At 33.7% G+C, this 12,347-nt stretch overlaps 2 protein-coding genes and 5 pseudogenes across 7 annotated transcripts, besides 1 other annotated feature; 4 read left to right on the top strand and 3 right to left on the bottom strand.

Annotated features, from left to right (window-relative positions):
* Positions 1–12,347: part of a mobile genetic element that runs on past both edges of the window.
* Positions 294–1,163, top strand: TVAGG3_0106090 (annotated as a pseudogene). Its single transcript has one exon. A coding segment is annotated over exon 1 (870 nt).
* On the bottom strand, positions 4,703–5,077 carry TVAGG3_0106100 (uncharacterized protein; the record flags this gene model as incomplete). The annotated part of the gene is made up of 1 exon (XM_051222963.1): positions 4,703–5,077. The coding sequence occupies one exon, from the start codon at positions 5,075–5,077 to the stop codon at positions 4,703–4,705; it is 375 nt and encodes a 124-aa protein (XP_051107949.1).
* Positions 5,369–5,716, top strand: TVAGG3_0106110 (uncharacterized protein; the record flags this gene model as incomplete). Its single annotated transcript, XM_001296607.2, has 1 exon — positions 5,369–5,716. The coding sequence occupies one exon, from the start codon at positions 5,369–5,371 to the stop codon at positions 5,714–5,716; it is 348 nt and encodes a 115-aa protein (XP_001296608.2).
* TVAGG3_0106120 lies at positions 7,457–8,013 on the top strand (annotated as a pseudogene). Its single transcript has one exon. A coding segment is annotated over exon 1 (557 nt).
* On the bottom strand, positions 10,260–10,933 carry TVAGG3_0106130 (annotated as a pseudogene). The gene has a single exon. A coding segment is annotated over exon 1 (674 nt).
* Positions 10,970–11,420, top strand: TVAGG3_0106140 (annotated as a pseudogene). Its single transcript has one exon. A coding segment is annotated over exon 1 (451 nt).
* On the bottom strand, positions 11,465–11,825 carry TVAGG3_0106150 (annotated as a pseudogene). Its single transcript has one exon. A coding segment is annotated over exon 1 (361 nt).

The following is a 12,347-nucleotide window of genomic DNA, read 5'->3' on the forward strand; positions in this document are numbered from 1 at the left end:
ACATACCATTGCAAATATTACAAACTTACAAGAAACCTTAAACAGGAAAAGTGCCGTTGGACATACACATACATCTTCTGAAATAACAGACTTAAACGTTAGCCTTGAAAAGAAAGCAGATAAAACATATGTCAATGAAATATACCAAAGTTTGATAGGAACAACAAAAAATATTGAAAACTATTGTTGGTGACTTTCTGTCAATGAAGAAAATAAATATTTTAGATGGCAGTTTGTACAGTCCTTAAGAAATGGTATACGGTATAAACTCATTCCGAAAAAATAACAATGAAATGTATGTAAGCTATATAAAGAATGATGGTACACAAGTTAAAGTTCCATTAGACAACAACTGCTACTTAAACTTATATGGAGGACGAACAAAAGAAATATTTCCGAGTTTATGAAATGGCAGATATGACATTGCCTGACCCAGCTCCAGCACCATATTATTATGACTATGTAGATGACGAAGGAATACTACATGCAGATGAACAAAAGCAAACATTATATTTAGATTATTATAGATATAAAAGATATAATGCAATAGAAAAAACGAGAATAGTATATTATTATATAGATGACAGAAATAAATATTATAGTCAAGATTTTACCTACCCTGAAAACATAAGTATATTATAAAAAATATTCTTACACAAACCAGAAGAAACCTGAAATAGTTTGCACTATATTTTAAGTTCAAAAGAGACAATCCTATAATGTCTCATATGTTTGATTTAATGAACCCAGTAGGTTCTATTTTATACATCTATGGAAGCAAGAGGTCCTCAAGTAATGTTTGGTGTTGGTGCATGGGAACAAATAGTCGACAGGTTTTTGTATTGTGCAAACTCTTCAAAGGAAACAGGTGGAAGTAAAAACGATTTCAGGTGCAAATTTACCTGCACACAGTCACTACATAGATTTAAGTACATCTCAAGCAGGTGGCATAAGCATAGATATTGGGATTGGTCAGGAATGACAAAAGGTAAAGGATATGATGTTAAAGAGACGTTAAGTTTGCTATAAATTGTTACTGGAATAACACTGATGGAGGAGGAATCCATACACATCACGTTACAGGATATACGCAAACAACGGGACAAAGTAAAGAATACATGCCACCTTACATGACAGTTTACGCATGTTATAGAAATGCTTAGTCGTCATTTTCAACTTCTTTAGCATATTCGTCAGGAGTTGTCTTATATTGTTAGGAACTGTCTTTGAAAGTATACCACCTTGAACTTTGACAAGTTTGAAACGAGGTCTGACAATAGTCGTTTTATCTTCTGCTTGCAGTGTGTACATTTGCCATGTTTGCCTAAAACTTCATAATATTCTCTTGTATACTTTCTTCTATTTTACGAACACGAATGTGAGTACCTGTCGGGTCCCATTGTTGTCATAGTCAATATTTTCATATGGGTCGCGTTTAGGTATTTCTATTTTTACTTTGTCACCTTTCTGAAGTTTGAAGCCCGGCATTCTTTCTTGTTTGTCTCTTTTGACTAAATTATTAAATATATAGTCTTTCTCTAAGTCAGGTTGTTTTCATATTCTTCGGGGGAGTGGTTTCCCAAACCTTTTGTTTACGGCTATTGTAAATATTTAAAACTTGTCTCATCTTTGCCATGGAGAAGTGTCTATATTTGTCGTTCATATGACATTTCATTTGCTTCACCACCTTGTGGTTGTTTAAGTCTCTTAACATTTTTATTACAACCGTCAATGACACCAAGAGCAGAATGGTTTTGGTCGACAATGAAATATTGGTTTACATTTTTTGAACGCAGATAGTTTTTACATCATCTGATTTGAAAGAACTTTCACAGTCAGATGTCAGTTTTGTTGGATGGTATTTGTCAACGAATTATTGTCAAAGCAGTTTTCACATCTAAAATATTTTTGGACCATAATGGTATGGCTTCACAGTATCTTGTGTTTTGACCAACAAATATTAACCAGTATGGTGGTCCATCTGTTCTAACTCTCGGAATGTTTTCCAAGATATCCATAAACCAAGCATTTGGTGTTGAACTAAAGATTTTTACCATGAGTGCTTTCTTTGTCGCTTTAGAAACATAGGGTCCTTGTTTGGATTCGTCATTTTTTATCCTATAAGAATGGTTTATTTGGCGCATTAGCAGGAGTTGCATCCAGATTTTTGCCCGCAGTGGAACAATAGCCAGAGGTGTATTTGGAGTTGGAAGGAAGATTTGAGTACATTAGGTATACTTAAAGAGAAAGCACAACCTATTATACAAACTGTACAGAAAGGTTGGGATGTAGCACGAGATGCAACAAATCTTATTCCAAATCCTGAAACAAGAGGAAAAGTTCAAGGATGGATGGACAATGTAGGAAGACAAGCAGGGAAACTATTATAACAAAGCAAATGACTACTATAACCAAGCAGGACACTATATGGACCAAGGTGAAAGATTCTTTAACGGAGATATAACCATGCCACAACAATGGGTAAACAATAACCAACCTCAACCGCCTCAAACGTGGGGAATGTAAAGTTTTTACTGATATGAAATGAACAATACAGCATTGAGACAAATGGGTTCAAGATGATTTGTCGGCTTCCAGCAGTTACACAACGTGTTTGTCAAGTTCTTCCTATACCTCAGGAAGTTTTAGACGACTTAAAAAAACAACAACAACCAGTTGAAAACAAACCAAACTAAAATTTTTTACTGAGATGAAATGACCGAAGAAGTTGAAACGGTAGATTTGACACCACAAACAAAAAGTTCAGAACCATTGTCAAAACCTGTCAAAGAACTTACAGATGAAGAGAAAAATTCAATAATAGAAAGTGCCAGGTCTGGAAATACAAACCCTAACTACAAAGTCACTTTTCATAAAAATGGAACGGCAAGTATCTCAAAAAGAAACAGACTTCACAAATAAAATATTGAAGTCTGAAGAGCTTTCGAGACAACAGATGGAAAAGTTTACTTTCACGACCAACAGTTCATTATAGAACATCTCATTGACTTAGAGTCGAAATATTCTAAACTTTACAACAAACACAAAAAGTTGAAAGGAAAACAAAAACAAATGGCATATGATATTTATGAAGATGTTGACGACACAACTGTTCCTGCCAAGTGAAGTAAAGTCAGAGAAACCGAAAAGTGACGAAAAACCGATAGAAGAAGAAAAACCAAAAACTGAAGATAAACCAAAACCAAAGTTTAGTTTGGAAACTAAACCAAGTCAACCTTCATTAGCTGTATGGGTTGGCGTCAAAGACTTATGCAGCAGGCGGTTATGTAAAGTAAAGAAAAAAATATTTTTTTATTTTTATAAAAATGCCCCCATATAGAATGGATAGAAAATCTGCTAGAATAAAAGCAGAGTTGCAAAAGATATGGTTGGAGAGTTTCGAAGAATTTAAATATAGGAAGGGAAGACCCATAAAAAGTCTATGACAAACTGGCTGGTCTGACCTACGAAATGGATTTGGAAACAGCACGTGCCAATTATCCAAACAGACTAGAGAGGTTAGAAGAAGAACGTCTTATGGACATGCCTTTCGATGTTAGTGAACATTGCATGAAGTAAAAATTTATTTTTAAAAAAGTGACATTTTTTAATTTTATTTGAAATGTACGCTGAGTTTGTTGGAGAAGACCGTTGGGAAACTTGTTGTTAGATGAGAAATATGAAATGGCATACCATTTTAAAACAATATATTTTACATATATTAATGCTTCAGTTGAAAAACAAAGAACAAAAGTAGCAGATACAAAACCGTTAGACTATATCTTTACAAATGCTGGTAGGACTATTTCAGATGAAGAAATTTCATCCCGAGTATACAGGTTTGACTATCCAATTCGTTGGCTTCAAAGTCCTTCAGATGCAAAGCAATAGGATTTAGAAGAGTTTTGTTTTCAAATAGAACTAACGCATTTATGTTCGCAGTATATTTTCATGGCAGTATAAAGGTTCTGATGGTCTAATAGACAAATTTTGACGAAATGAGAATCTTTACAGTTCGTTCAGACGAAAGTCTTGAGAAAACTCTAAATGACTTTCAAACTCAAATGAACAAATATTATTGGAATTTCAAGAAAAAATACGACTCTTTACTAAATGGAACATACTATCTGAAACTAGAATATGACAAGATGAACTCCACCGTTTCATTTCAAAAAGATTTGAAATTAACCCTCCAAGAGATACAGAGTTTTTATTTTGGAAAGTAGACAAACGTTCTTGGGCACAAATTTCTTCGGTTACTAAACCAGAACGAACCATTACCACCAGATGGTCCATTTCAATTTATACTTCCACCAGCAGATTTGACAGTTTATAGAAACGTGTTTGACCCTCAAAATGTTATGTGTCATGCAAGTTTCAGTTCAAGCAGCAATAGTTTTCTATGTATTGGTAAGGACTTTTATGACTTTGCTTCTAAATTCTACGAACCACCTAGTAACAGTTTCTCTGACTTTCAAGTTTGGTTCACAACAAATGGTGTGCAACATATTATTCCATTGTTACTATGACTTTTATCTCGAATTGTCTTTCATATATAACTACGGAAAAGTGCTGAAAAAGTATTGAATGTGAAGATATTAGAAAATAACATTTTTTCTAAACATCGTAGAAAACTCATGAAAACAATTTATTTTTGACACTTTACAAAAAAACATAAAAAAGTGCAGTTAAACGTTAAGGTTTACTGAACTGGTTGGATGTCGCCTTCACAGGTTATGTAGAATGGTTGACCCGAGAAGCGAAGGAGAGACTGAATTGCCAATTTCATATGGGGTAGGGGGTTCTCCTTGTTTGGTATTTTTATCCAAGGACGTTTGTTTAGGAACTTAACAAGAGCTTCTTTCTTTGCTTGCTTTATGTCGTCGAAAGGAGTGTTTTCTGGTATTTGAATTGGAATTCCAGTCGAAGTCTCGAGATTCAAGGCAGCCCTTCCAGAAATAGTGGTGAACTTGACCTTGGGCTTCATGACCTTGCGCAAGTAGTCTTTTACGCAGTCGTTAAGTTCAATTAGGTAAATTGCCTCGTCAAGTCTTTCTTGCATTCCGAGTCCTTCCATCCGACAGGAAAATATTTTCCCGACAACTGGAAAAAATTTTCCGGACAAAGGGAAAAATTTTTCCTTCCGACAGGAAGAACTCTTCCAGTTGTCCGTCCGTAAACCATTCAAATTTTCGAAAATTGAGAACTTTTTGGTCGAACTTCAGAAAAAGTTTTTCCTTCCGACAGGAAAAAATTTTCCATCCGACAGGAAAAAATTTTCCGGACAAAGGGAAAAAAATTTCCTTCCGACAGGAAAAGTTCTTCCTTCTGACAGGAAAAGTTCTTCCTTCCGACAGGACACAAACGAATGTCCCACGTCCCACCAACCCAGTCCATTCCCAAACCAGAGGAACCTAAAGAACCACAACAGTCTCCTCAGCAACCTCAGTTCCAGCAAGTACCTCCGAATTTCTACCAATTTCCACCTCAAGGTTACTACCCACCACAAGGCTTCCCGAACTACCCTCCTCAGCCTATGCCTTACTTCCCCAACCCATGGATGTTCCAGCAAGCTCCACCCCAGCAATTCCAATCTCAATCCAAATCGAAGAGAGACCAAGAGTTCGAAGAAGGTCTGAACCGTTTACGCAAAGAGTATGCCACAGCTCCAATTGAGAGAAAGTTGTTCCCGAACCAAAAATATAATTTATGTTAACATGTTAGATCTAACATGTTTTCTAACACGTTTTCTAACCTCTTGAATTTTCATGACTTCTTCGTAAATGTTTTGTCAAGACTTCTTCGTAAATGTTTTGTCAAGACTTCATCGTAATGAGTGTAAAGGACCCAAAAATATAATTTAGGGTAGATGGTTAGATCTAACCTGTTTTCTCACCTGTTTTCTAACCTCATGAATTTTCATGAATTTCCTTAAGATAGAAAAAATAAAGTTAGTTTTATTTTGTATTTTTTTGTATAAAAGATATGATTTCAGGGATTTTTTTGACGAAGTGTCAATCTTCACTTCGTCAAAAAATAACAGTTATCTAATGAAAAAGTGTCATTTTTTGTATTTTTTTGTATAAAAGATATGATTTCAGGGATTTTTTTGACGAAGTGTCAATCTTCACTTCATCAAAAAATAACAGTTATCTAATGAAAAAGTGTCATTTTTTGTATTTTTTTGTATAAAAGATATGATTTCAGGGATTTTTTTGACGAAGTGTCAATCTTCACTTCGTCAAAAAATAACAGTTATCTAATGAAAAAGTGTCATTTTTTCATTTTTTTGTATTTGACGAGAATGTCGGGTAGATGGTTAGATCTAACACGTTTTCTAACACGTTTTCTAACCTCTTGAATTTTCATGACTTCTTCATCGTAATGAGCGTAAATGTTTTCATGATTTCATCGTAAATGTTTTGTCAAGACTTCTTCGTATATGTTTTGTCATGACTTCATCGTACATGTTTTTGTCAAGACTTCTTCATCGTAATGAGCGTAAATGTTTTGTCATGATTTCATCGTAAATGTTTTGTCAAGACTTCTTCGTATATGTTTTGTCATGACTTCATCGTACATGTTTTGTCAAGACTTCTTCATCGTAATGAGCGTAAATGTTTTGTGAAGAATATAGCAACAGTCTGAATTCCGACGGTTGCTTTTTATACAAAATTCATGCAGGAAATTCTTGAGTTTTGGTTGAAAGAATACGGTGGAGCCAAAAGTGGCTCGACCTCAAAACAAGCATTTTATGAGCTTACTAAGGGTGTTATGAATGAATTCAAAGGTATTTACATACATCCTGACCTCGTTCATTTTGTTGCTGAATTCAGCAAAAATAAAGTTTATGTTAGAATGTTAGATCTCACCTGTTTTCTCACCTGTTTTCTAACATGGTCTAAAACTCTCGAAAATCATGAAATTTACACCAAAAATAAAGTTTATGTTAGAATGTGAGATCTCACCTGTTTTTTCACCTCTTTTTTCACCTCTTGAATTTTCATGAATTTTCCCGAAATAAAAAATAAAGTTAGTTTTATTTTTTTTATTTTTTTTATTTTGTATAAAAGATATGATTTCAACAATCGGCACAACAACAATTCAAACAACAGCACCAAACTCTTTAGTCATGAATCCTACGTCAATGTTAGTAGAGATGAAAAGCTTCATTCCTTCTTCATATACTTTTGAAACAGAAATCCAGAAGATAAAGCAAGAACTTTTAACATGTAATTTAGACTGTAGTGCGAAAGATGAAACAAATGAACAGTATCTTTATGAAATGGAGGACCTCATCGACCATTTACCCAAACTACCTGAAATCCAACAACAAAAACTCACTATTCCTGAATTCGATGAAATTGAAGTCAAAGCAACTGACTCAGTAGAAATAAAGAAGTTCATACGAAAGGTAAACTATGAGTTTCTAGGATTTCATTGCAACCATAAGGTTATGGACAAAGATTGCGACATGGTATATAAGAATGTTTCTGACATATATAAATCTGAAGAATTTAAGACCTACGACAACTTTGTTTCGTTAGTTGCTGAATGTGTATGGCAGATAAGAGATAAAGATAGAAGAGGCAAAGTATGAACAAACAAATAAGACCCGCTATGTTTGAGATGAAGAGAGCAATTGACGCTTTAGTTGTTTTAGCTGGTTTTATTTCAGAATATAACGCAAAAATGAACCCGCAATGTTCTAAATGTAAAGCAGCAATGAGGAAATATAACTACTCCGTCAAAGAGATAGAACGTATGAGAAACGACTATGCAGACTTAAAGAAAGAAGCAGAAAAACCAGCAGAAGATAAAATGGACATGTTAGAATTTCTGAACAAAAACTATCCAACAGCAGAAGATTTCCTTCTATCTGACGTCAAGAAGAAATATAAAGAAACCTTCGGCATAGTTAAAACATTCGATGTACTAAAAGAAGCAATAGAAGCTACAAAACTGTTTAAAGTCATGAACCATCGCAACATATACCATGTAAAACGCTTGTAAATAGTTATGTGAGAAAACAAGTGAGAAAACAGGTTAGATCTAACATGTTAACATAAACTTTATTTTTGCTGAATTCCGTATGAAATTTCATGAGTTTTGTGTGTTTTAGACCATGTTAGAAAACAGGTGAGAAAACAGGTGAGATCTAACATGCTAACATAAACTTTATTTTTGGTCATTTACAATGAAGTCTTGACAAAAACTATCCAACAGCAGAAGATTTCCTTCTATCTGACGTCAAGAAGAAATATAAAGAAACTTTCGGCATTGTTAAAACATTCGATGTACTAAAAGAAGAAATAGAAGCTACAAAACTGTTTAGGATTTCAAATATACATCGTACAATTCATGTAAAACGCTTGTGAAAAAAAGAGGTGAGAAAACAGGTGAGATCTAACCATCTACCCTAAAATATATTTTTGCTGAATTCAGCACAAATTTCATGAGTTTTGTGTGTTTTAGACCATGTTAGAAAACAGGTGAGAAAACAGGTGAGATCTAACCATCTACCCTAAAATATATTTTTGCTGAATTCAGCACAAATTTCATGAGTTTCCTTAAGACAGAAAAAATAAAGTTAGTTTTATTTTTATTTATTTTTTTATTTTGTATGTAAGAACATATATGACAAACATTGAGTTTGAAACAGTTAGAAAGATAGACAATGACACCAAAGTGGTTAGAATAGGTGCTTTAAACGTAAGATACTCAAAGAAATACAACAAATATTCTTTGTCAGACATTATATCTCCATCTGGAAAGAAAACAAAGGACTGGGTTAGAAATGCTTCTAGTCAGAAAATTTTGACAAGAAATCCTGAGCTTATGATATCGATAAGATTCTATGGAACTACAGCATATCTCATCGACAAAAGTCTTATACCAATAGTTTTGTTATGGTTAGACCCAGTTGTTGGATATAACTTCATAACATATGGTTCATTCGATACGGAACGTTGCAGTGAAGGCTTACTTTACATCGTTCAGAAACCGAAGGACTTCAATACAAAGAGATTATTAAGATTAGGAAGAACATTATAATATAACTCAAAGATATGACAGTACAGTCAATAGAGTCAAGGTTGTGTTTGCTAATGATATGAGAGCTGCAGAAACAGAACTACTTGAAAAGTTTGAGAAAATGTATGGTGCTCCCATAAAAGGTAAAGAAACGTTTGAAGTAGATGAGATAGATAAAGCTATTAAAATTATTTGACGAAGTTGCTGAAAAATACATGTAAAGCGTTTATTTTGGTCTTTTGTGAAAGTCAGAAAATAACGCTAATTTTTTATAAAATTTGACGAAGTTGCAAATCTTCACTTCGTGTCATAATGTAAAAATAACGCTAATTTTTTATAAAATTTGACGAAGTGCAAATCTTCACTTCGTGTCATAATGTAAAAATAACGCTAATTTTTTATAAATTTGACGAAGTGCAAATCTTCACTTCGTGTCATAATGTAAAAATAACGCTAATTTTTTATAAATTTGACGAAGTGCAAACCTTCACTTCGTGTCATAATGTAAAAATAACGTTTACCATGTAAAACGGTTGTGAAAAAAAGAGGTGAAAAATTAGGTGAAAAAACAGGTGAGATCTCACCTCTTCACCTAAACATTATTTTTGCTGAAAAATGACCAAATTTCATGAATTTCCTCATATGCTTGCTTCCCTCGGAAAACCGAGAGAAGAGATTCCGTACGAAAACAGTGAAGAACAGCGAGTAAGTAAAAAACCCCAGTCGCCAAAACTCTATGAAAACAGTGAAAAATAACAGAGTATTTTGACAACTTCAAACAAGTAGGGTAAATGACACTTTTTCTATTAAACCGTTTTGACATTTCTCATGAGTGAGTATAGTTCTGCCGAACCATTGGAAGAGAAGAAGTACCCTTGCTGGCAAAAGACAAAAATAGTTGCCTTAGTTGTCATTGCAATTGTACTCGTAATTGAATTCATTGTACTTCTCTTCACGTACCTAAAACTCAAGGACGGCATATGCTTTAAGAAGCTACCATCTTACTAAGACTAAACACTTAGATTTTTCAAGCTTGACTTTTTACAATTTGAACTTTGTTTGCGTAGATATGAATTCTGAAAGAAGTATGAGGGTCTTGTATGACTTTATACTTCTCCCATAGTTCATATCTGTCAAACTTACCTGCCATGGACTCTTTCATAAGTTCCATGAAATCGTCTTCGGACAATCCGGGAAAAGTATAATGTCAGTAAGTATTCTTTTACATCCTTACTTAAACTCTTTGCTGTCTGTACACATATACGACTGAGATGTTAAAGTGTCTGAGCTTCTTAAGAATTCGACACATATCTTGTTCTCTGTTCTTTAACAAAGGATGAGAAGCAAAGTCATCTAAGATAAGAAGACATCTATGAGGGTAAGTCTTCCAATCGTAAGATTGCAATTTCTTCGAAATGTATTCTATCTCTTTCTGTTTGTTTCTGAAGTGTTTCTTCTCTAATATTCTCTGCATTTCCTCATTTGGGTCTTTAAACTTAGAATTTATATACTCATTTATAGCATTATACTTCAAAACTCTTCTTTGGTACTTCTTTATCCAATCTAACAACTCAGTATCCTTTATACATACTAACTTAGACTTCTTTATAATATCTTTGAACGAATTGACGGTTTGGTCAAATTGACCAGAAGTACTACAAATAACAACTAACTCATAGAATGGGTTCTTCTCATCTAGTTCTTGTTGTTGTGCAGCCATTTTAAGATAAGTGAAAGTCTTACCCGACCCAGGTGGTGCAATTAGACCTGTTATACCATTCTGAGCAAATAAGAACTTGTCATGTATAGGCTTTATCTGAGCATTTTCTAACTTCCTCTTGTTCTTGTTTAAAACATTCTCAAATTTCTTGTCAATGTCAGCAAACTTTTTTTCTAACATATTTTTAGAAAAATTAAAATTTTTATCTTTTAGAAAATGTCTAGCGATTTCGCTATCTATATTCGAGACAAGCTTTTCGACAGCAAAACATCTGTCGACCATAAAATCTTACATAGTGTAAACAAGAAAGGTGAATTTGTTCTAAAGTTCTGTTTCTGGGAATATGACAAGAACCATAAAACATTAAGCAGAGCAGTCTTAAAATTTGTCAATGACAGACTTGTTGACAGAGATGACGCCTCTTGGAGAGATGAAGTCCAACAAAAGTTCTTAGAATGCAAAGAAGACACATGCGCTGTTCTTGAAGATGAAATAGAAAACAGAATAGATGAGCTATTAAAGGACAAAGAACTTTTACATAAATATTTGCGCCAAATTTGACATAACTCCACCAGAAAAGAAGAAGAAAGAAAAGAAAGAAAAGAAAGTAGAAGAAGAGAAGAAAGAACCTGAACCAGTTCCAGAGAAAAAGAAATTTGACATGTAAAAATAAAATTTTATTTTTAGAACATTTCTGGGTCAATGTCAATGTTCTCTTCCTCTTTAGGAGCAAACACTGGCTTAGACTCTAAAATCTTTTTACCCAATTTACCTTGAACTTCTACAACTTTAGACTCATAATATTCATAGTCGTCTGCTTTCTTTGGTTCATAAGGTATAACAAGTTTGTATGCTTTGCCTTCTTTAAGGTTTGAAACCTTCTGTCAAAACTTTCTTTGACTGTTAACAAACCTTCTATGTCTAAGTCTTCAAATTTCGCACCATTTTTAGTCACAATAGCAAACTTAACTGGTTCGATGTTCCAAACTTTGCTGAATGAAGACTTTTCAAAATGGTAGAAGTAAACATTCAAATATGTGAATGGGTCTAGTTCTTCTTTAAGTCCTGACATGTACTTGTTTACTGAGATGAATTTTGCCATCTTTTCTATCGGATAAAAAAATATTTTTTTTAAAATTTACTCAAAAAATTTTTCTTTGTATATACACCATTCTGTACTCTAAAAGACTTTTGACATTTGCCAAGAATGTCGTTTAGACGCTGCCATATAACCATATTCTTGACAATATTGTTTATACGAATCGTACAATGACCTTTCATCTAAACACAAAGTCAGTTTCATCTATGAACAGTTCATATACACTCTTGTTTGCTTCTAACAATGTTTGTCTCTCTTCGGTATGTGGAATTTGTCTTGGATTGAACTTAGAAATATCTAATGTCATAAAATATGAGAACAAGTGGTTGTAAAAGTCAGATGTCAAAGTTTCTGCTAAGTCGTCAAAATATTCTGTATCTTGCATATGAGAATCTGACGTTCTGACAACTACATATCTTCTGTCAGAACTTTCTAACTTCATCGGAACAGCATTGTTTGAAACCATAATGAAGTTTGCAACATTTTCACAAACTC

This window comes from Trichomonas vaginalis, chromosome IV, assembly GCF_026262505.1.
Source record: "Trichomonas vaginalis G3 chromosome IV, whole genome shotgun sequence".
In the NCBI taxonomy this organism is placed as follows: domain Eukaryota; phylum Parabasalia; order Trichomonadida; family Trichomonadidae; genus Trichomonas; species Trichomonas vaginalis.